The following is a 25,169-nucleotide window of genomic DNA, read 5'->3' on the forward strand; positions in this document are numbered from 1 at the left end:
CAGCTGTTATTTATTTTCCAAAATAATAATCACACTCAAACAAAAGCTGAAATGTTTGTATACAACTCAGTTGCACAAACGGTAGTTTTCATAAACACAGCATTTATTCAAGGATATAATCTCCTCTTTAGTGTTACTAACAAACTGTGAACATCATACAACTTTCCTGAGGTGAGTGAGTGTTCACAAGCTGTTTTATTGATGTCGTTCTGCAGCAGAAACACTGATTGAGTGAGAAGGCATACATTTCATTACGTTTTACTGTGTATTTCAATATACCTTTTGATGTTCATGCATGCTTTTTCATGTTATAACTTGTAGTAAGAGGCAGCAAAGAGTCGTGTTTCACGATACCACTTGAACTTAGGCGCTACAGTTTAAGAGCATCAAAATGCCATTTATTGTTTGATTTTCTTAATACAATGGACAGTTTGAGAATTTTAGACTTTGTTTGTTATCATAAGTAACAAGCACAAAGCTCAATGCGATTATTAGATGGGAGGCGCTACAAATAATGTATAGTGTAGGGGAAAAAAACATGGATCTGGCAACCCTGAACTACAGGTGATTCAGAGGGTGGAGCATGCTTTAACATTGATCGTCATTGTAGCATTAACGTTGACAGCCCTAAATTCAACACAAGATAGATTTTCTTCATACAGTGTGAGTTTCAGTCTGACACGTTTTTCCACCCCTTTTAATTGATAGGATATAATCGTCCCTGATTATTGGAAGTTTTTAAAGAATCGTGAAAATAATCAAAACCGATAATTGGGGGATACACTGGTGCATCCCTGAAATAAAGAAACAAAGATTGCCTTTTTGATTATGTTGTTTTTTTCCCACACATTCAGCATTATTAATCAGCATTTTAAGAGCATTTCATAATATGCAACGTTTTGATGTGGAAAATTATTTAGAAATGGCAAGGGAAGACTATAAAATCTGACATAACTAGTTATTTTGTGCTCATCGAGTTTTACTTATTAGATTAGATAAGTTGTTTAATTTTTAGTAGTTTATTACTTTGAGCAAAATATAAAAATGGTCCATACTTTACTTAAGAGGCAAACCCTGAACCCCCATCCCAAGGCCTTCTATGTGCCATATATGTGTCTAAATGTAAAATAAAGATCCAATCTAACATTTGTATATTCGTATCTAGAAATATAATTTTAAAAAATTGGGGTAAATATTGTTAAAAAATTCTTAGACTTCACTTTGTTGGGTCTCTGATTCTTATCTTTGATGACTATTTTAAAGGGTTACTTCAGTGATTAAGCATTAAGCTTTGTATTTAAACTGGGTCATTAATGTAGTAGAAATATGAAATTATTTTTGAATTTGGTGCCTTCTGAACTGAGAAAACACAAAATCTGTCTCATAGGGATGAAAGACAACAACTCCCAGATTGCACTTGCTTCATTGCCTACGAGGCAACTCCCAAAGCCACCGCTACTGGATTACTGGATCACTTGCAGGCAACGCCCCTCCCATTGTTCATTTAGTTCAGAACTAGCCTGGATGCCAGCCGAACTTAGCCCCGCCCACAACATTTTTAGGTCGGGCAGTTCGGTCTGGCTTTGCTCCATAGAGGAGTCATTATCTCTGAACAGAAACTGTTCGGACCAATGAGATCATCAGGGCGGGCTTTAGACGATGACAGACAGATGATCAACAGCAACGTAATCATCACGTCATCAAAGGGGCTTGGATTATATTTGTTCAAATCTTAAACTGAGAGCTTGTTAGTATATGCATTCACCATCAAAATTTCTCTCAGAAATGATGATCATGTTGGGTAAGTACTCTGTGTATCATTCAATTCTTTTTTTTTTTTACAACACCGGCATAGATCGTTTATTCCAGCGCGCGTCCAGACAGGGTTGCCAAGTTTTTACAACAAAACCCGCCAACTACTAGCCCTAAACAAGAGCTTCTCGGGGGGTTCTCCGGGGGAAAAAATGGTGTTTGGGGGTTAAATGTGCTATTTTAGCAAGATTGCTTGCTAAAATTCACACTCATGGGTCTATATATCACATAATAGTCGCTTCAACCCGTGGACATAGAAAACAACCCGCGGGGAAAAAAACGCGGACTTGGCAACACTGTGCAGTTGAGCTCTGTTGACAGCGCTTCGTTGCTCTGATTGGTTGTAGGTCTGTCCAATTGAGGTCTTTCCTGGTTCGGTTGAAACACGCCCCATAATCACAGCCCAATGGAGCAGTTTCAGACTCATATTCTGACTAGAATTGAGTATGACCACGTCAGGCTATAAGAGAACAGACACTACAATTAAAAACTGAACGTGTTTAATATAATGTGAGTGAGCCAAGCGAATGTCATGGCACAACCACAGCAGGAGTCAGATTACATTCATCATGAGAGCTGAGGTAAGCACATCCACAGAGTTGGCATACATTCACAGAGCGTGTTCCGTCTCGTGCGTTTTCAGTTTCCTTTGGAAGCTCAACTTTCATAGGAATTTATTTAAAAAGTAGAAACACACTCACTTTTCTCTGCACTGCTCCGTTTACATGAATGCTGGCATGAATCCGTTTACATGTGGCTGCCTGAGCCGAGTGTTGTGAGTGCGATCCCACCCCCCAACGGACCCGTTAAAAACATGTGGAAATAGCTCCCTCTACTGGCTGCAGTCTTTAGCTTCTGGCCAAAAAAATCCTCCAATGACACAAAATGACCATATTGGCATCAACTGGGGATTTTTTCCCAGAAATAAATATCAACCCATTCTCACTCCCAAGGCGTTAAAATCCGAAGCATGGTCAAATGCCTTCAGCGTCACAATGAACACGCAAAAGGTACCCCTATAGGCGTCATTATTTCAACGCGCTGAGTTCTCCATTCATTTCAATGAAAAACCTTTGGCGTCATACACAGACACAATGGGTTGGGGGAACGTTATCGTCATGATGAAATTTTATTGGTTTATGATTTTGCCATCATGACATGTTAGAGTGTGATTCTCAATTTAATCAGCAAGCATAATTTTATTTATATTAATTGTATTTACGCTGTTTAGACACTTTTTAACATGTAACCCAACCCCATGCCATCACTAAACCTACCCATATGTGTGATCATGATAAAACACAGGATATAACAGGCATTATACGACTGCATCCCCAATTTATTCAAAAAGTAAAAATTATCCAAGTTTTCTGAGGCCAAATGATTGAGCGATCAGAGTCGCTATCCGCCGAAGATCATGCACATCAAATTTCAAATATTGCTGCCTGTTACATCAGATTTCATAGTGAAATTGCATTGGCTCTCGTATGTCTCTTGACCAATTGCGTCATTACATCAGCTTTCATTGTAAAATGTCATTGGCTCTCGTGTGTCTTGTGACTGATTGCGTAATGCTCTAGAGTCGTTTGTATCATTTGAATGAAATATGAATGAGTGCATTCAGCAGCCAGCGGGATTGTCATTTCAGCGATTAAAACATTAAGATCAACTCTCTTCCTTATATGAAGATATCGTATGACTTCAGAAGACTTGGAATGCAACATGAGTTAATACTTTTATACTGTTTTGGGTCAGTTTTTGCAATAAAAACCTGTGACTGTCCATCGGAAGCACGATCATTCGAATATACTCCCGGGTTTGTACTGATAAAAAGCTTAATGCTAAATCGCTGAAGTAACCCTTTATGTGTGTAGGATTTTTTTTTATTATTATTATTATTATAAATGACTACGGCTGCCCCATGGAAATGCATAGATAACTGTTCCAAAAAAAAAGTATTATCTAGATTTCTGCTGGGAAGGAATACAGTATTAATGTGTCCCAACATATAAGCCTATTTTTCAACCAATTTCGTTAAAAGATAGCTTATATTTTTGAGGCAGGAAAATAATTTTATTGAAATGACAGAACTGATTGATTACAAAATTTACTTTTAACATTAATGGAACTGAACATGAATTGGTGTCATTACTGAACTGTAATAACAAGGAACAAAGGGATTAAAGGGATAGCAGACACTACGAGAAGACATTTCTTCTTTACAGGGATAGTTCATCCAAATAAGGCCTTCTGAAGTGAATCGTTGGGGTTTTCTAAGACAAATATCCGTATTTATAATGTATAATCTCTAACTTCTGCTAACTGTGATCCGTGTGTTCATGAGAGACTTGCGTTCCAGACTGACGTAGGACGCAGGCGTAGTGTAAGTTCACGTGACGATTAGAGAAGCGCAGAACAGACATAACAAAGCAAAACTTCTCACGAGATCTAGCATAATCTCACCGGAGCGTCCTACATCACACACTGGAACGCCAGTCTTTCGTGAACGCGCGGAGGATAGTTAGCGGAAGTTAGAGATTACATCTTGTTAAGTTTTTAATGTGGATATTTTTCTCACACAAATGCCTAGCTTCACTTCAGAAGGCCTCTATTAACCCCCAGAGCCGTGTGGAGCTCTTTGATGATGGATGGATGGATGCACTTTTATAGACTTCAAAACAGCCACTCACTGCTATTATAAAGCTTGGAAAAGCCAGGACATTTTTAAATATAACTCTGATTGTATTCGTCTGAAGGAAGAATGTCATATACACCTAGGATGACATGAGGGGGAGTAAATCATGGGCCAATTTTCATTTTTGGGTGAACTATCCCTTTAAATAGGAAAGGTCTTCCTGTAGAGAGTGCAGTCCATATCTTTGAAGCATAAGCTGTACAGCACCGTAGATGAAGTGCAGTGTGAAGCAGAAGAGCTGAAGTGTGTTTGCATTGTGGTGCCGGTGAAATAGCGCAGCTCGGCCTCTCTGATAGTTTATCTACAGTGAAAGTCTGCAGTTACTTAACACGGAGAGGTCAGAGGGCAGGCCACAGTTAAAGCAGCTGGCCAGACTCAACTTCAGCATCCTGGAGCTAATTGAGAACAGAGGATGGGGATCTAGTGCTTTCCAGGCAATAGGGAGATATTCTTTAATTAATTCAGTGCAAGGAGATCATTTAAAGTAAAAGTATATTTTGAGTGCATGGCAATGATCCGGATTTGCCTTTGAATAGAGGCTTAAGCTCTACTCAGTGTTTTTTTTTTTTCTTTTCTTGGTGTACTTCTTTTGGTGTATTTTGTTTATTTTATTTTATTTTTTACTTACAACATCAACACATTTTGTATTGAAATGCAAGGGTGTGATCAGGGCGATAAATGTATGTATATTTCAGCTATGATGTGTAACACATTTACTCCTACTGAATAATTAATATGTACATTTTCAATTGTAGTCTTTTAAAAAGGCATAATAATGGAACTCTCTCTCTCTCTCTCTCTCTCTCTCTCTCTCTCTCTCTCTCTCTCTCTCTCTCTCTCTCTCTAGCAGCAAGTGACATACAAACCCGTCACTCACTCACTTCATTTGCTCTGGATGAATATTGCTGCTGTTACAGGGCTTGAAATTTAGCGTGGGATTGTGTGTATTGCGCATAATTCTACACATTCCTGCAGATTTTGTGCTAACACCCACATAAAGCCGCTTCTCAGCACAACATTGAGCTCTTTTTCACGCTTAAACAGTAAAATACACTAAATAATGTCCAGATGCCGATCTTGACCAGTATTCATGCAAACACAGTCAGTTCTGTTTTAAGTGAATGTAAACAGTTGAGAAGGAAAAAGCGTGTGTGTAACAGGGTAATGGATCCGTGCGTCAGCTCTTAAAGTGACAGCAGACATATAAACCTGCTGCCAAATTATGAGATAATATAAAAAAATATCTAAATGGCAGTTTTTCCCCATGGTATCGAAGTACAAATTGTGGGCAGTGAAAATGTTGAGTGGCTAGTAACTTTGGAAAACCACTAGCCACAGTGGCTAATGAGCAAAATTCAACGTCAAGCCCTGGCTGCAATATATCCAGAATACTTTCAGCGCCTGAGTCGGATTGTACAGAAAGAGCTGTGAAAGCAGACGCTGTACATGCCCTGGGTGGAAACACACAGAGCACCGGTTTAGGTGATGATGGGGACTCCACCTTAACACACACGTTTATTTACTCGGCCATATCTGAGGCCCAAACTTTGTTTATACAGAGCTCCTGACAAATCCATAAAAACAGCAAATTCATAAATGGTTTTTGTGATTCACTCTGGTGTAATATTCAATCCCGTCAGGTCAATGGAATAAAGAGCAAAAATGTGGCAAAGCCAGGCATAAATTAGATCTGCCAAGCAAGAAAAACAGCCACTAGCTACTGGCACCAGATTAGCAGATTTAGAGCAAAAGCGGCCTTTTCTTCAAGCTCTTTCCTCTGCTTAACAACAGGAAGTAATTAAGGCAAATTATCCTCAGGTCAGACAGTCACTTGATAAGTTTACATGAACTGTGAGGTGAGAGGTCACAGCCACCGAAGTTGTATACAGTTCAATCTTATCACCGCATTCTTCAAATAACAGCAAAAAGCAGTTATTACTAATGACAGGATATTAACAAACCCTGGATGTAAACGTCATGCGTAATTTGCTTCATGCGCGTTTCACTATACAGTATACGTGCATGCATGTGTATTCTGATATAATGACACTCTTTATAGCCACATTTTTATTTTCTCTCTAGAACCTGCAATTGCCTCAGAGTTTCCAGTAACCATACAGTCCTATATATACACAGTTTATAGAGTTCTCAAGGACGCCGTACATGTGGAGGACTACATTCCAGTAATATGAAGAAGAAGAAAAAAAAACATTCATAGGAATTCATTCATTGGAATCACACTACATTGGAAATCAAACAAGCTTTGAAAGAGATAAGACAAACCATAAAAATCTAATATAAATTTACAATCACTTAAGTGTACAACATCACTGAATGAAGTCAAAGTCCTATATACTGATTGCATTTTATATTATTGTTGAACGATGCTCTCAGATAATGCATTCATTCATTTAAATTTTCCAATAAGCCGTTTCAATATCCAATGTCTGTGTTTAACTAAACATAAGATGTTTGTTTACTCCTCTAGACTCCGGTGTGTCTGCGACATCCAACGGGTTATAATTTTACATGTTATAAACCGGAGAAGCACTAAATCAGTAATACTGTGACAAACCCAACGGTAGCCGGCAATTATCAATAATGAGCATTTTAAATCAGGAGCTGAGCTGTAATTGCATTCCTTCTGTTTAGACGAAGTTTAACCTTCGTCTTCTGGTGTCTGAGAGACAGAGAGGAGTTTTCTGTAAAAACATTCAATTTTTAAAAGTGGTTCTATACAAAACTTCACATCTATATGGGTAAAAAAAGAAGACTTCAGATTAAACACAAATAAATGCAATAAATCTCATAATTCTGCCATAAACCCAGTAGAAATGTTCTCCTGCTCAAAGTTTATTTGGATTTCTTTTTTTACTTCATTTTTCTATAATCTAACACTATATAAGGTAACACTATATTTTACAGTGTCCTTGTTACATTTATTACATGTAATTACCACAGTAATTACAGTAAACTATGCATAATTGTATGCTACTAAATCTCAACCGAAACCTTAAATCCTAACACTATAGTAAGTACATGTAATTAATTAATATTACTCAGTGCTTAAATATATAATTACACTGTAACAAAGACACCTTAAAATAAAGTGTAACCTTCTAGACTGTAATTATACATTTAAGTAATATTAATTAACTACATGTACATGTAGAGTTTAAATTCAAGTATGCGTAATATATATGCATTACTATGGTGAACGACACTGTAGTGTTACTGGCATGAGTAAAATATGAGGATACGTATTATATGCATTTTTATTTTCCCTGCGGTTTTGATTGGGTCAGAGAAACGAATTTATGGTGAGTAAAAATAGTACTATTATTATTTTACACATCCATACATGTTAGATGAATTTAAAGAACACAGAAACCCTCCATCCGATTGTATAGTTTATACCTACCTAGGTTGACAAAGCTCATCACCATATCCGCGTCATTCAGAAAGTTGGTGTCGTGCGCGGTGGCCAAAGGCGGACTCTGACTAGTCAGCGGTGCCGCGCGGTATGGCTGCTGCGGGGCGCGCGAGTACCCGTGTGGAACTCCAGGCGCGCTTTTACGCGGTTTCCCGGCGAGCGCCTTCCCGAGTATCGCGTCCTCCTCGTCGGTCGTCATCGCGTTGTACAGGTCCAGCATGAAGAGCGGTGCCGACGACGCTTGTTTGCCCGGGGAGAAGGGCCTGGGACGGTGGGGCAAGCCCAGGATGGAGAGGATCTCTCTCTGGATCTCTCGCCGCTCGTGATTGCGCAACCGCCTGTAAATAAAGCTCGAATGCACATGGTTGTCTCCTAAACCGCACTGAACGCCGTGAAGAAAGCCGAGACAGCTCCACAGAAGTCCAAATGTTGGCGCTCTCATGTTTATCTCTCAGGATGATGGTGCTTTCACCAAGCGAGTGCTGGGTTGATGGTGGCGCTCTCCATGGTGCACCATTAATATCTTTGCTTGAGTTTCTTTATTAGCCTAATCAAGTCTTTATATTTTGGACTCTTTCTTAGACTTGCCTCAGGTCAGCTGTTGCTCGCGCTGTGCCACTGTTAGGCAACATCTCCACTACTGCCATTCAGTTGCATTTTTAATTTAGCATCAAACAAATAGAAGAGCAAAAGAAAAACTTACAAGGACTCTTCCCCTGTGCATTGACTGAACCCAGGAGCGCGCAGCCTCAGGAGTCAGTGCATGAACTAGCTCAAGTTGTGCGCGCACCGACTCAAGACTACATCCCTGAAGAAGTGTTGAAAGCAGTAGTCCGTCCCACACTCTGGAGGGTTTGCATCAACCTCTAGCGGTCGTATATAAAACGTCGTTGACCTGGGGCATGAATGCAAGCTCACCGTGAAATGAGAGACACTTGATATATGAGACCTTTCGTGATTAGTCAAAGGAAAAGTCCAGGCGGGCAAACACCTGTCAGCTTTATTTCAGCGCTGCTCGAGCTGCTGGCTTATATTCCCGCTCACAGCCATCGAGTGCACGCACGAGTTTGCTATGGCACGGCCATTATCTAGAAAAGGGCAATGAGAGACTTCTACGAGTGCAAAAAAAATCTTGCACTGAAGGATTAGGATTGGATTATATGCATTGTGCCCACGTATAGGCTACTAATTTCTTTACCAAACGAACGTTGTATTTTTACTTACTTTGAGTAGGCTATTTATGAGTGAGCCGAGAGTGAAGGAAAAGAGGAGAAACATTTTTTTCCCCTTAATAATTAGCGCATAAGAAACAGATGCTTTATGATATGTTCTCAGTAGTGGACTCCAATACTTTCTATATATGATTCTCTCTGAGAACTATGCTATGAAAGTTATATAACGTAATTAATAACTTTACTCATATGTGAAAAATTGCCATAAATGGGTTATCCGATTCAATGCAATGTTTCTACACACTGTATCTAATCTGCATATTGTTCTTGGAGCAACAAGTAATGAACAAATGCGTGTAATATTGGGAGTAATAATCGGCAACATTTTCATAATAATATTGAATTTTGATTTATAATTTCTTTCCATACTCACGTGTGTCTCCCAGAATACCTGCTTAAGTCCTGGTGTCCTCTACAGTGGAAAAATATGAAATCAATGCCCTGTTTTGTAACAGAAAGTCATATTTTAAAAATTGAGAAACCGTATAAATTTTCCGCAGATGTTGATTTATGAAAAACAATTGTAAAATTTCTCCTATTTAAATAATTTATAATGAGTGCTAAATTTGATCACTTAATTAAAGTCACAATATGTAATGTTTCACCGCTTTAGGGGTCACTTATTCAAAACAAAGGCTCAGCTTGATGACGCCTTGATTTTGTGGAATCATGGGATTTGTCGTCTTCTCCTCTACAGCCGATGGAAAGGAATCCGATGCGACTCTGGCAGAAATCATATTCATGGATGAGATAATGTATTACATTGTTATTACACAGATCCACGAAAACGACAAAAACGCTGTATTAATCATGCCAGGCCAGTAGACGGTGATGTCACTTTGTAAAGAATTACTACCGCCTATAGACTGAAACACAATACACAATTCACAATTTCACCTTTTTTTTAGTTTACACCAAGTGGCAACCTCTCGCGGTCTCTCTTGAAGCCAACACGGAAGTAACTTAAACTGCAAATCATCGACTGGCCACTATAGACCAAAAGGGTCAAATCTGTATTTCTTCCATGTTAAAGGAACTGTATGTCAGAAATGTATTTGAATAAATCATAAAATGGCCCTGATATTTATCACTAGACATTAAGAAATCATGTTAATTTCAAATACTTATATCACTGACAACAGCAGTCCGGCCAGGATATTGTCATTTAAAAGTTGTTGTTGCAGCCCTCAACTGATGTTGATGTTGTCATGTTGTGTTTTGGCCTGAAGCTCCGCCCTCCACCTATCGACCAATCACAAAGTCAGTAGTGTTTGGGCATCCGGGTTGCCAGATCTGCTCTAGTTACCACAGCTGAAACTACAAACGTTCCAGCTGATCCTGCAGCCAATCTGGCAACCTCGAGTCAGGGGGAGGGGGAGAGGGATACACCGCTCTACTGTCATTTGAAAGTGATTGCAGTACCAGTTTTGGCCACAATCTTACATGCACTTCCTTTAAAACGCTTAGCTTTTAAAAAAATTAATCAGAAACCTATACGGGTGGCGTCCTGGACGCTACGTCCATTTTTTTTTTACAGTCTATGGGGGAAACGCAGCTCTGTTTTATCATATTAAAAAACTTTTGAGTGTGTTGAAAGTTGTTATAATGCTACTTTGTGCGTTCGCTTGGCGGAGACTATGAGACACTGCAGATATCAATATTAGGCATGGTAAAACATGGTACTCAGAGTAAATCAAGAAAACACGATTTAAACAATAAGACTAACAGTGTCATGGTCCTTGTCCTGGTTGACAAGGCTTATTTCTCTGGATTTAAACATTCTTGGAAACATTTGGGATAATGTAAGTACAAAAGTCAACAAAACATATATCATTGTTCTAGTGTTTTTTTTTTTTTTTTTATCCGAAACATCTACTTACATATTGTGCCTTTAATGTCAGTCATTTTTAAAGACAAAGAAGTTGTCCTGGTGAAACCTCCAAACACTTGGAATCTCTGTAAAGCCCTGACTGTGCTCTTTACAAATATAATGTCCACTACAGTGGACAAAAGGCTATTCCTGGGTCCCAGGGTCAATACTGTGTAGAAAGTGACCCAGGATGCTCCTCACGAAAGACCCAGGATCCATACTTTTGAAGAATGGAAAGTTAACGGTTGATACTGTTATGATGCTTAAATATGAAACATATAAAGAATGAGTGAGCCCAAACTAATTGCAAATGTAAAAATCAATGTCAATGTCAACGTGAGGACACTTAGACATCAGAAAGGGAGTGATTTGAGGTTCAGATGAAGACCTAGTGGGAAAGTCTTATCAGGGAACGTCCTAAAATGTAAAAAAAGAGCAACAGCGACATCTAGGACAAGATCTGTGCACAGTTACAACAGAACAGAGCTGCATTTTAATCAGTAAATGTTTTCAGTAGCATTTTAGCTTTAATGCTGAATGTATGAGGTCCTACATAATGCATGTTTGAACAATAATGTGGCACTAATACATTAAGAATAAGTCGATTGATTGCCTGTTACCTAGAAAATTAATAATAATAATACTATCTGTGTAACAGAACATGAAGCAACAACAGCAACAAAAAAATAATAAAAAAAGTTTTTAATATTATTAAAAGTCATTCAAACACATGAATGTTATAAAAAAATAATCACTGCAAAAATAAGGAAGCGCTCTCACAGGAGAAGCTGTAACTGATATCAGTTCTTATAAATAACAAAAAATTATACATTTATGGGAAGGTGTGCTTTATTACACTCTTCTACACACCCTTTATCGACCAAGGGTAAAAGAAAGACAATTGTTTCCTCATTTTCTGTAGAGAAAAGGTGGATTAAGAATGTATATGATAAATTTGTTCAGTTTACAATTTAAAATCTAACCACACATTAATATTTGTAGACTATGGGAAGCCTGGAAAATATGTGGAAATGAATAAAATCTTAAATATTCATGAAAAACTCATGGACATTTTTATAGCGAATATATTTTTTTCTGCTCTATAATATTACAGGTTAGAAATTACAAATTGAATTAAATGTTTCCTGTAATCACAAACACCTGGAAAAGTTATGAGAATTCATTGGTCAAAAGATGTGGGAACCCTAGCGATATCTAGAGGGACGATAATTCGAGAGGGATAGAAAGGCATGAAGCATTGCAGAGGAACTCACATGACAAGCTTGCAAGCTGCGAAAGAAACATCCGACCACAAGAAACACAAACTGACAGTAAATCTGGCATCATAAATACGACGAGACGATGGGCTGGTGATGGTTGAACGCCACTTGGGGGAGCAAGAGAGTGAGGAAGAAGCGAGTCGACGTCTAGGTAGGATTTCCAGAGCTCCTCACGCTGGATGCTTTTCACAAGTGTCCGGCTGATGCGTTTCGTTCCTCGTGACAAACAGCGTGAATTAATCATGGCACATCTCAGCTTGTGACATAGTAAGACGAGTGTGGAATCGAGTCGTGGACAATCGCTGGTGTTAATGTAGGCAACTTATTATTTACACTTTAAGAGGTACTTCATGTGTCCATGAGTGCGAGACACTCTTGATCATCCTGAGATTGGAAAGATTCGCTGTTGCTGTTTTCTTTCGTTCACTGAGCAGCACCGCATCCAGACTGTCTGCCGTCCAGCCAAAGCTCTTTCAATAGTTTGGCCCTTTACTGAAAGGGTCTCTTCTCAACATCGCACCGTAGCACATGGACGGATGGCAGACGCCTGGCTGGCCGGGCTCGCCGGGGTGTCCTCTCTTCCCCTCCTCGCCGCTGTGACCCGGTGTGCCCGGCTTACCCGGGTAACCTGGCTTTCCCACCCCTGCCGGACCCATTGGACCTGGAGCCAAAGTGAGATTCTGTGTCAAAGTGATATCTGACAGTTTCTACGATAAATACAAGCATTATCTGTTTGCCGACTGTCCACTGTGTTTGCTCTCGAAGAATGTCCTGATTATTTTCCCTGCCAACATTTTTTTAAATCATTTTCACAAAAATGCCATGGCCCCCAGAATATGTAGTTGTATGCCTATCTGAACTTGCAATATATCAAAATAAAGAAAGAGAGACCAGTTTTAGTCTTCACTCTTAGAAAAAAAGGGTTCATTGGGGTTCTATATAGAACCATAGGGTTCTATTCTTTATGCTAAAAAGGTTCTATAATGACAAGAAAGAACCCTTTTGGCACAAAGGTTATTCATGCTATTTTTCATTCATATATTATTACATTATATTTTTCAACATTTTGTAGTTGTAATTACATTTTTGTTTATGAAACTGTTGTAGTAACTTAATATCACATTTTAATCATGCTGATTTTTGGAGGAGAAAAACTGAAATGGCACTCTTCGTGTGATATTGATTAACTACATAAAATGAGATAAATATATACATTTTCTAACCCCCATATCTTAAATTGTGTGATCATTTACATGTATTCATAAATGCATTTGATTACACTGAATAATGACCTGAAATATTTGTCAATAATATGAAATATTTAATCCAGAAAGGAAAAAACAAATGATAGTGAATGAACCCCTAAAAGGTTCCATATAGAAAAATGTTCCTGGTTACAACCATAGACTGTAAAAAAAATATGGACGTAGTGTCCGTGACGTCACCCATAGGATTCTGATAAGCCGTTCTGAAGCTTAAAGTAGGGGCGAGCTGGGCGTTGCCATCTTGTGAGCGAGTCAACGCGTGTCACTCCCGGATAACAGAAAATGGGCAAAAAGGCGGGATGTGCGCGGAGCTGAGGTGACGCAATAACTATAGACGGCGGATAAATGGCTCTTCACCTGTAACCACGCCCTTAATTATGCAGAACCTTAAGGCTTTATATAACGTAAACGAATGAGTTATAAAAAAATTCACCCTCCTCACAGTTGTCATGAAGATCAAAATTAGCCTTAAAGGCCAAAACCACAATTTGTACCAGGCTGTAAACATGTTTTTTTCTGCTTTAAAGTTGAGAATTTTAACATGGGGCTCAATGAGATTCTGCTCCCTTCTGGAGCCTGTCCCTAGTGGCCAGTTTAGGAATTACAGTTTACATTACTTCCGTATTGGCTTCAAGAGAGATCGCAGGAGGTTGCCGCTTGGTTACAACCCCTAAAGGGTTCCTTTGATTGAACGCTTAAAAAGAGTTCTATATAGAACCTTTTCGAGGTTCCAAATACATAGCACCTATAGAACCGTTTCTTCTAAGAGTGTAGCTTCATGTTTTCTTTTTTATCAGCATCTGAATGTGGGTAATATTAATAAAATATTAATAAACTCCATTTTGAGCAAAAAGCTGAAAAATGCACTTTTGCCAAATACTACATCTGGTGTCATGATAAAACTTATCTCGATATCTTGTTGTATGTTAAATACAGTGTTTTGGGGGGGGGAAAAGTTGCCTGCCACCATTTTTGATCATTTTCACAAAACTTTCATGGGTCTCAAAATATTTAGTCGTATGCATACCTGAACATGCAATACATCAAAAGAAAAAACAGAGCTGCTTTTGAACAAAACTTTGATTCTAGCTTATAGTGTTGTACTCGAGATCGGTCTTCAGACAATTTTTTAAAGGTTTTGATCTTTTCTCAGTCTCAGACTTAGAGGACTTTGGATTTTATCTCAAGACCACAGCTGACCATCACTTTAGTGAAGGTTATCACTAAACTGCCTGTGCATTTTCTGATTTAACATCATTAATGTGATTTGACGTCAAATGTACTGCTTAAAATGCAATCAATAACTTCTTTGTAATGTGATTTCTTTTGTGACTGTGCTGCCGGGCTCAAAATCAATGCAAGATTGTCTCAAAAATGCAAAATTAATATAAATGCCCACAAAATTCTGAGATTTTTTTTTTTTTTTTTTCATATAACAGAATATAACTAAGCAATATCACAAGAGCAAGAGAATATTACAAAGTGAAAATGAAAAACTACAAAGAATTACAAAATAAAGCTATTTTGTAGTTCTTTGTAGTTTTTCATCATGATTAGTCTCCCCAGATGTGTCTTGTTAATTTGTTAAACTTGTTTTCCCCAGTGTATTTAAACCCCTGTGTTCTTTCTCATGTCTTGTCCTTCTATGGATGTTATCCAGTGTGCTTGTCAGTTGTGCTTGCGTTCTTTGATCGTGTCTGGGTTTACTTTTATTATGTTTGTTTGAATAAATGTTTGCTGCATATGGATCCTACTTTCGTTCCTCTGAAACAGCCACCGTTACAAAGACACTTCTCAGAGAGTAGATGCAGATCTTTTAGATGAATTTAAGGAGTGCTGGTCTGGTCTTGGTTTAGGTGATCTAGACTACAACACTACAACCTTAATGCTTTCCCTTTTTTGTGGCAAGTAAAAAAAATTTTTTTAAAAGCAACATTTTCAGCAAAAAGCTGAGAAAATCCTGTTTTTGTCAAAGTCAGACATGCGCTGCAATACATTCAGACGTACGGTTGGAGAACGCAAAGCTTTTGATCGTTTATCAACGATTGACTCACAAGAAAAGTTTCTCTACAAACAAGTTGTCAAGAAGACACCCTTTTAATTCACACACGAATGGCTCATTTAATAATGAATATTAGTTGTGTTGCTGCATCTGCTCACCTGGTGGTCCTGGGAGGCCTGGGTCTCCAATTTCTGACCGTCCTTGATTTCCTTTATCACCTTTTTCTCCTGGATCTCCTAAACAAAGCCAGAAAAAAATAATTTTGTGTGTTTCAAAACAAACCAACTAAATGAATATATGTAAATGTATGCTGCTACAGATTTCACTTTGGAAGCTTTTAAAACCTATAAAATTACCCCAAAAAATGAAAACTCTTTTATTTACTCACCCTCACCCTTTCGTTCACCTTTGAAACACAAATGAGAGATTTATGTTCCTCCACTGACAGCTACGCAACTACTCTGACCAAAGAGGTTTGTCTTTGTGCATTAAAAAATACGGTTGAGCTTCTGTTTATTCATTTCTGTGTACTAATGTACTAAAATGCCAGAGAGTGCAGATCCGATTTTAAACGATCCTTAAAAACATTTCGATTTAAGGACGATCTAACATCCAACGGCAGGTTATTCCACAATCTAAGACCAGTGACAGAGAAAGCACGACCTTCCACTTTGAGACGTGGATTAGGAACAGTTAAAAAAAACTTGTTTGCTGATCAGATGCCTGCACTATAGGGCTTAATAAGATCAATTAAATATTCTGGCACCATTCCATGCAGTGATTTAAAAACATATCAAAGTCTTATACTGTATCCTAAAATGTATTGGTAGCCAACCTAAAGATGCTAATAAGGGAGTAACATGGTCCTTTTTTCCACCATTCATCAACAACCTTGCGGCAGCATTTTGTACAAGCTTCAAGCGTGTAGTGCGTGTTTGACACGTCCCAACATAAAGTGCACTACAGTAGTCTAAGATGGGAAAAAATATATGCATGGACTTCTTTTTCAGGTTGCTGGCTGAGAGTATTGGTTTCAGTTTGGCTATTGCTCTTAAATAAAAGAAGCAATTAGGGACCACTGTCTTTATCTGCCAATATATCAAATTATATATGCTGATCTTCATCTGCGGCTGTAGGTACCCCTTCCATGGCCTAAGTTATCGATTACCGTTTGAATACCAGCTGTACCAGCCTCAATGGCAAGTAAACTTGAATGTCATCTGCATACATTTATGTTCGCTGATCAAAGTTTATATGTGAATAAAAGCCTAAATTCAATCTGTTCATAATATAAAGTGATTGTCTCTTCAGAAAATCTGGACTAAACAGCTCAATTTATATACAGGTCCTTCTCAAAAAACTAGCGTATTGTGATGAAGTTCATTATTTTCCATAATGTAATGATAAAAATTAAACTTTCATATATTTTAGATTCATTGCACACCAACTGAAATATGTCAGGTCTTTTATTGTTTTAATACTGATGATTTTGGCATACAGCTCATGAAAACCCAAAATTCCTGTCTCAAAACATTTGCATATTTAATCCGACCAATAAAAGAAAAGTGTTTTTAATACAAAAAAGTCAACCTTCAAATAATTATGTTCAGTTATGCACTCAATACTTGGTCGTGAATCCTTTTGCAGAAATGACTGCTTCACTGCGGCGTGGCATGGAGGCGATCAGCCTGTGGCACTGCTGAGGTGTTCTGGAGGCCCAGGATGCTTCGAGAGCGGCCTTAAGCTCATCCAGAGTGTTGGGTCTTGCGTCTCTCAACTTTCTCTTCACAATATTCCACAGATTCTCTATGGGGTTCAGGTCAGGAGAGTCGGCAGGCCATTTGAGCACAGTAATACCATGGTCAGTAAACCATTCACCAGTGGTTTTGGCACTGTGAGCAGGTGCCAGGTCGTGCTGAAAAACCAAATCTTCATCTCCATAAAGCTTTTCAGCAGATGGAAGCATGAAGTGCTCCAAAATCTCCTGATAGCGAGCTGCATTGACCCTGCCCTTGATAAAACACAGTGGACCAACACCAGCAGCTGACATGGCACCCAGACCATCACTGACTGTGGGTACTTGACACTGGACTTCAGGCATTTTGGCATTTCCTTCTCTCCAGTCTTCCTCCAGACTCTGGCACCTTGATTTCCGAATGACATGCAAAATTTGCTTTCATCCGAAAAAAGTACTTTGGACCACTGAGCAACAGTCCAGTGCTGCTTCTCTGTAGCCCAAAGTGTCTTGACCTGGGGAATGCGGCACCTGTAGCCCATTTCCTGCACACGCCTGTGCACGGTGGCTCTGGATGTTTCTACTCCAGACTCAGTCCACTGCTTCCGCAGGTCCCCCAAGGTCTGGAATCGGTCCTTCTCTGCAATCTTCCTCAGGGTCTGCTCACCTCTTCTCGTTGTGCAGCGTTTTTTGCCACACTTTTTCCTTCCCACAGACTTCCCACTGAGGTGCCTTGATACAGCACTCTGGGAACAGCCTATTCGTTCAGAAATTTCTTTCTGTGTCTTACCCTCTCGCCTGAGGGTGTCAATGATGGCCTTCTGGACAGCAGTCAGGTCGGCAGTCTTACCCATGATTGCGGTTTTTAGTAATGAACCAGTCTGGGAGTTTTTAAAAGCCTCAGGAATCTTCTGCAGGTGTTTAGAGTTAATTAGTTGATTCAGATGATTAGGTTAATAGCTCGTTTAGAGAACCTTTTCATGATATGCTAATTTTTTGTGATAGGAATTTTGGGTTTTCATGAGCTGTATGTCAAGATCATCAGTATTAAAACAATAAAAGACCTGAAATATTTCAGTTGGAGTGCAATGAATCTAAAATATATGAAAGTTTAATTTTTATCATTACATTATGGAAAATAATTAACTTTATCACTATATGCAAATTTTTTGAGAAGGACCTGTAATTGATTTATATAATTGTGATTCCATTTGCATTTTTTTTTTTTTATGCCAGTGGATATCTGTGAACATTGCGAAAGGATGTAAATATTGTGATATGTGTGTCTGTACCTTTCATGCCAGGAACACCAGGCCTCCCAGGTAAACCCCGCTGGCCTTGTATCCCGTTAGAACCAGATAACCCTGGGAATCCTCGAGAGCCATGAGGGCCTGGTGGCCCTGGAGGCCCCGGGGGTCCAACGCGTGTGTAGCAGTGCTCGCAGCTTCTGTGGTGATTTTGCTGGCTACTCAATAGAAGAGCAGGAATCTCAGCTGTAACCCCAAAACAGAATCAGACACAGGAAGGCCTCTGAACATTCAGGGTTTAAAATGAACTTTTTCTCGGCAGCCAATTTGGATGCTACATTTAGCTAACATAAAAACTTCTAGTAGCCAAAACAACTTTTTGTGATTAATTAAAGTGATCAGCTGTTTCCTCACAAAAGTCAGTGCATTCAATCCAGTGCTTTAAAGCCTCATTAGACATCTATTCAAAAAGGCAAAAATTGGCCATGGGCTCCAGACATCTCACAGGAATCCCACTCTGGACAGATCATACTGTACTCGCATCTAAAGACCAAGGCCGCAGGCCCGCAGTCCAAAACAATGAGTCATATCACTAGTATTCCAGCAAATGTTCACTTCATGAATGAGCAAAGTAACGTTAATGACTTTGAAGAATTCAAGTTTGAAAAATCAGTGCCAACCAGAAAAAGGTGATCTATTACACTTCATATGTAATCATAAACTATTCAAGCCACAAAAAGCAACTTATTATGAAAAAAATGTCCAATACAAATATCTGTCCAAAAGTCACAGTCCACCCGCCCCCCCCCCCCCCCAAAAATAAATAAATAAATAAATAAAATAAAATAAATAAAATACCCCATGTTTTATGCACCCTCAAGCATCCTGGGGGTTTATGATATTCTCCTTTCAGACAAATACAATCAGAGTTCTATTAATAAATGTCCTGGCTCTTCCAAGCCTTATGATGGCAATGAAAGGCTGTTTCTGTTTTGAATCCATAAAAGTGCATCTATCCATCATAATAGCGCATCCATGATAAAAGTGCATCTATAATCATAAAAGTGTATCCGTCCATTATAAATGTGCATCCATCCATCATAAAAGGGCATCTATTCATCTTAAAAGTGCATCTATAATCATAAAAGTGTATCCGTCCATTATAAATGTGCATCCATCCATCATAAAAGGGCATCTATTCATCATAAAAGTGCATCTATCCATCATAAAAGTGCATCTATAATCATAAAAGTGCATCTATTCATCATAAAAGTGCATCCATCCATCATAAAAGTGCATCTGTATTCTGTCCATCATAAAAGTGCATTTGTCCATCATAAAAGTGCATCTATCCATCATAATAGCGCATCCATCATCATCATAAAAGTGCATCTATAATCATAAAAGTGCATCTATAATCATAAAAGTGCATCTATTCATCATAAAAGTGCATCTATCATCATAATAGCGCATCCATCATCATCATAAAAGTGCATCTATCCATCATAATAGCGCATCCATCATCATCATAAAAGTGCATCTATAATCATAAAAGTGCATCTATAATCATAAAAGTGCATCTATTCATCATAAAAGTGCATCTATTCATCATAAAAGTGCATCTATTCATCATAAAAGTGCATCTATCAATCATAATAGCGCATCCATCATCATAAAAGTGCATCTATTCATCATAAAAGTGCATCTGTCCATCATAAAAGTACATCCATCCATCATAAAAGTGCATCTGTCCATCATAAAAGTGCATCTATCTATCATAAAAGTGCATCAGTCCATTATAAAAGTGCATCTATAATCATAAAAGTACATCTGTCCATCATAAAAGTACATCTATCCATCATAAAAGTGCATCTATAATCATAAAAGTACATCTGTCCATCATAAAAGTACATCTATCCATCATAAAAGTGCATCAGTCCATCATAAAAGTACATCTATCCATCATAAAAGTGCATCAGTCCATTAAAAAAGTGCATCTATAATCATATAGATATTATAGATATAGAACAATTTTTTTTAAATTAATTTCAATATCAATTAAAATAATTCATTTTCCAAGCAAAAAAAGAAGATGTTTTTTTGGACATTTGTTTGTGTAATTTACTTGTATATGCATTTATACAATACATTAAAGATGACAGATTTTGGGTACTCACCTCGAAGAATGTCTCTGCAAATCTGCTGGATGTGTTGCTCAGAATACTCTCTGACCTGCAAAAACACACGCCATCATGGGAACAAGATTATATCCTCCATTGACTAGATATTCTTACCGGAGAGGAAGGCATACAGTATATCACATAACAATAAACAGTTATTCGGAGACAACACATACAGCTCGTCCCTCAGGTCCAGGTGGTCCCTGGGGGCCAGTTTCTCCGCTCTGTCCTCTGGGCCCTGGGGGTCCCATCTGTCCTTGCTGTCCAGGAAGCCCCTGGTGGCCGTTCTGACCCCTCTGACCGGGCTCTCCTGCAGTCCCTTTCTGACATGCACATAGACACAACTCAACTCAACACACTCACAGAAGAGCTAATGGTGCCTGTACATTCAGATCAGAGATGTGCCCACCTCTCCTTTCTGCCCAGCTGGCCCAGTTAAACCCTGTGTAGAGAGAAGTCACATATAGCAATTGGGTTACAAAAGAGCTCCATAACAATAAAGCAACAATAGCGTTTACAAAGCCACCTGTATGATTTGGCAAACTATTATCTGATGCTAGTTCCTGTTAGATCCTGCCAGGAAATTAGTCTGTGACTAGATCGACATCTAAATGCTTTCTAGTATATCCACAAACATGTGTGGACTTTTTTTTCTGTCACTGTAGTTCCCTAAACCGGTTTGAAAAATGAGCCCAGTCAGTGTGTCTTGCCTTGCAAATGGCAATAAAGTAAGATAAACTACTCCACCTTGTGGTTGATTCTGTAATTTCACATATAGAAATTAATGTTACTTATTTATTTTATTTTATTTTCATCCGGTCATTTAATTCCTAAATGTGCATAATTTAATGTGCTGTAGGTTTTTTTATTTTAAAAATTGTCAGATACATTTCAACATAAGTATAATATAATAAGAGTGTGCATTTCATATATAATGTACACGCTATGATACACACACACACACACACACACACACACACACACACACACACACACACACACACACACACACACACACACACACACACACACACACACACACACACACACACACACACACACGTCTGGTTCACTATCTTTGTGGGGACTCTCCATAGGTGTAATGGTTTTTATACTGTACAAACTGTATTTTCTATCCCTTTAAACTGCCCCTGACCCTAAACCTGCCCATCACACACACACACACACACACACACACACACACACACACACACACACACACACACACACACACACACACACACACACACACACACACACACACACACACACACAGACTTACATGAACACCAGGTCTGCCAGAGTCTCCCCTTTCACCTTTCATCCCCTGTTTAAATACATAAACCAAATTTAGTGACATAAAAACTCAACTTTTTGGACATTTAGGTTTGTGAACATAATAAGCATGTTCAATGAACTCACTCATATTGTATGCAACATACTTCTGAAATACGTTTGAGTGCTTGAAATGTTCATCTATGTCAAAAACATATGCCTTGCATTAATATATGACCGTAACCTTGATGAGCAGTGAAATGGGTTTTGTTCATGTTCCTCTTCCCTGGTTTTGTCATGTGATTCCCATGCCCTCATGTGGTCTTGTGTCATGTTCTGTCATTGGTTCACTGTTTGATCGGAGTTCTCAGGTGTGTCTTGTTTAGTCATTAGTCCTTGTGTATTTAAGCCCTCATGTTTGCCATGTGTCTTTGACTAGTATTGATGTTGTAACCCACTGTTTGGTGAGGTTATGTCCATGTTAGTCTAGCTCATGGTGTGGTGGAACAAATGTATCATAGATGAAAACTAATTCTAATTAAAACTGGCTTTTGAGATCAACAGTACATCTAATTTTGAGAATTCAAGCGTCAGGATCGAACACATGGGGTTACTTGAGTGTGTGTGGAAAATTACTGGATGAGTGTAGAGATGCTGACCTTGAAAAGGGTTTAAAAAGGGAACTCAATTGTTTAGTCTGCAGTTAGCACTCTGCAGACGTTCAGGATGGCTATGACTGTGACTTTTCTTGCAAGGAAATAAGTCTTTACAAAGACAATTGGCAAAGGTTCGTCTCTCATTCAGTGCAACCGATTAGGTTTTTGCCACAACAACAACGCATTGTCAACCCTTTCAAAAGGAAAATATATTTACCAATATATTTTCTTGAAATAGATTTTAATATATGGAATAATATATTGATGGTATTATAAAATATATTATATATTCATGCAATATATTGCAAAATATACAAATGATTGCTGCTTTCAATATATTGCAATATATTGGAAAATATTAATATATATGTGAATATATTGCATGATATTTTCAAATATATTGCAATATATTCTTGTTTCTTAAGGGAAGTCGGTTTTGTTTGCTTTATCAACCTTGTTAAATAAAAAACTGCACCGCCTCCAGTGGAACTCCGTGTTACACATGGCCATATATTCTTTTTTATAAAATGTACAAATTAATATTTAAAAAGTTATTCATTTTTTTATGCTTAAATTATAAAATTATGTATTTTATTTAATAACCTTTTCTTCATTTTAATTAATATTGAAGGATTAAACTTTACATCATTTTGCAATAATATTCTACTTTACAATGTAATCATTCTAGGGACAGAAACTGCTACTTGAAGTGAATATTTGACTGACAACTGAATATGAAATAAATGATAATCCTTCTCATCACAGAGATCAGACAATGATGTGGTTGCACAGCACTTTCATGCAATATTAGGGCCCTATGAAATTCATCTGTTCCATTTTTAATGGGTTAATTAAATGTTTTAAATACAAACAATATTTTAACAATTTAATAACAATAGGGACCCTTTTATTTTTTATAATTTAATACAAAATATTTATCAAAAAGGTGAATAAAAAATTCATAAATCTTCAAAACATGAAATTAATCATTCCATATTCATATTTAAATAGCAGTCTTTCTTATTTGATTAAGTCTACTGCCCTACGTTTGATTTATTTATCCACATTTTGCCAAATTCAGTGACATTTTGAGTCATACAGTAAATTCCATTATTATGATTGGATTCCACCATGTTTCCACACTGTGGAAACAATCGGACCTCACTGTAGTTTATTTTACAGTGCGTGCATTTATAGTGTTCTGACCAAAGAAATTACTGAGTATTATAAGGTGACTACATAGATTAGTTTCATGGGTAGGTTCAGGATTAGTACCTAGTTATTACCCAGTTATTGTAATTACTATAATAAGTACATAATATGTACATGGGAAACAGGATTGTAAAATAAAGTTCTACTGTGACAAAAGCAACTTCTTAGACATTGCATGTCACTGTAAATATAATGTAATTATTCAGTAGAACCCGCGAAACGGCCACATTTTCCACCGGAATACAAGCCAAAAGACATTTGCCAACATTTACTAGTGATCACGTGTAACACAGTTTTAGTCAATTAGAAGGGAAGGTTCTCTTTTAGTCTAACAACTGAAAGATGCGAAAACATTTTCACCAAAAACCTTATCCTTAACTCTAGCCATAGTATTTGCTTCTTTTTGTAGGTGGTTAACTTACATCTGCTCCTCTTTCACCAGCATCTCCTCTTTGACCCTGTTAAAAAATAAATAAATAATAAAATAAAAAACACACATTTCACTGTAAGGTTTGTAGAAAAAAACTGCAAATAGTAACAACTGACATTTGATTTTCTATAACTAGATAAAGATAATCCAAACAAATCCTTCTATTATTTCACATGCTTATTGACAATATATGTGGACCTCTGCCCTACTGAAAGAACAGAAACCTAGTCAAAAGATCAAAAAATCAAAAGATTTCTGAGAACTTCACAAAAAAAGAGTTGTTACAGTTTGGTGGAGTTTATGTCCAAATTTGACATACAATGTTGGTCAACTTTCATACCTCATGGATTTCCATAAATAGCTGTTCTCCAAACCCTTGTTTAAGCACTTGACAGGTAAATTTCCATGTCCCCAAATACAATTTCTCAACTTTATTTCTAACTTATCAATTTTGCAAAACTATTTTGAAATAGCCATGTAGTCTACATTTGCCAAAAAAAAGGGTCATTCTGAAGAGTGAATTCAACAACACTGCTGTGATAAGGATGCAACCTTTGCATCAAGTCAATTTGTGAAATTTCATCCCTGCTAGATATTCCGCAGTCAACTGTAAATGGTATTATTGGAAAGTGAAAGTGTTTAGGAACAGCAGCAACTCATCTACAAAGCAGAAGATCACATAAAGCCACAGACGGTCACTGAGTGCTGAGGCGCTTACTGTGAAAAAGTCGCCTACTGAAGAATTACAAACTTTCACTGGCATTAATATGAGCACAGCAACTGTGCGGTGGGAGCTTTATGTTTTCATGGACGAGCAGCTGCATGCAAGACACATGCAATGCAAA

At 37.9% G+C, this 25,169-nt stretch overlaps 2 protein-coding genes across 5 annotated transcripts in view; both read right to left on the reverse strand.

The window, feature by feature from the left end:
• bmp5 (bone morphogenetic protein 5) overlaps positions 1–8,917 on the reverse strand; it is a 34,181-nt gene extending 25,264 nt beyond the window's left edge. Inside the window, exon 1 of the mRNA XM_067420810.1 lies at positions 7,929–8,917. Within this exon, the coding sequence (XP_067276911.1) occupies positions 7,929–8,382 (454 nt within the window). The 5' untranslated portion in view covers positions 8,383–8,917. The remainder of the gene's footprint in view (positions 1–7,928) is intronic.
• A 2,816-nt stretch (positions 8,918–11,733) lies between these two features.
• Positions 11,734–25,169, reverse strand: part of col21a1 (collagen, type XXI, alpha 1) — a 74,845-nt gene continuing 61,409 nt past the window's right edge. For 3 of the 4 annotated variants that reach the window (XM_067420808.1, XM_067420807.1, XM_067420809.1), the window contains 8 exons: positions 24,317–24,352; positions 22,034–22,078; positions 21,161–21,193; positions 20,928–21,074; positions 20,749–20,803; positions 18,617–18,817; positions 15,748–15,825; positions 11,734–12,983 (listed from right to left, as the gene is read on the reverse strand). In XM_067420808.1, coding sequence (XP_067276909.1) covers positions 12,796–12,983; positions 15,748–15,825; positions 18,617–18,817; positions 20,749–20,803; positions 20,928–21,074; positions 21,161–21,193; positions 22,034–22,078; positions 24,317–24,352 — 783 coding nt within the window. In that variant the 3' untranslated portion in view covers positions 11,734–12,795. The remainder of the gene's footprint in view (positions 12,984–15,747; positions 15,826–18,616; positions 18,818–20,748; positions 20,804–20,927; positions 21,075–21,160; positions 21,194–22,033; positions 22,079–24,316; positions 24,353–25,169) is intronic. The other variant, XR_010898622.1, reaches the window with a different exon arrangement.

The sequence above is a fragment of the Pseudorasbora parva genome, chromosome 17 (assembly GCF_024679245.1).
Source record: "Pseudorasbora parva isolate DD20220531a chromosome 17, ASM2467924v1, whole genome shotgun sequence".
Lineage (NCBI taxonomy): Eukaryota > Metazoa > Chordata > Actinopteri > Cypriniformes > Gobionidae > Pseudorasbora > Pseudorasbora parva.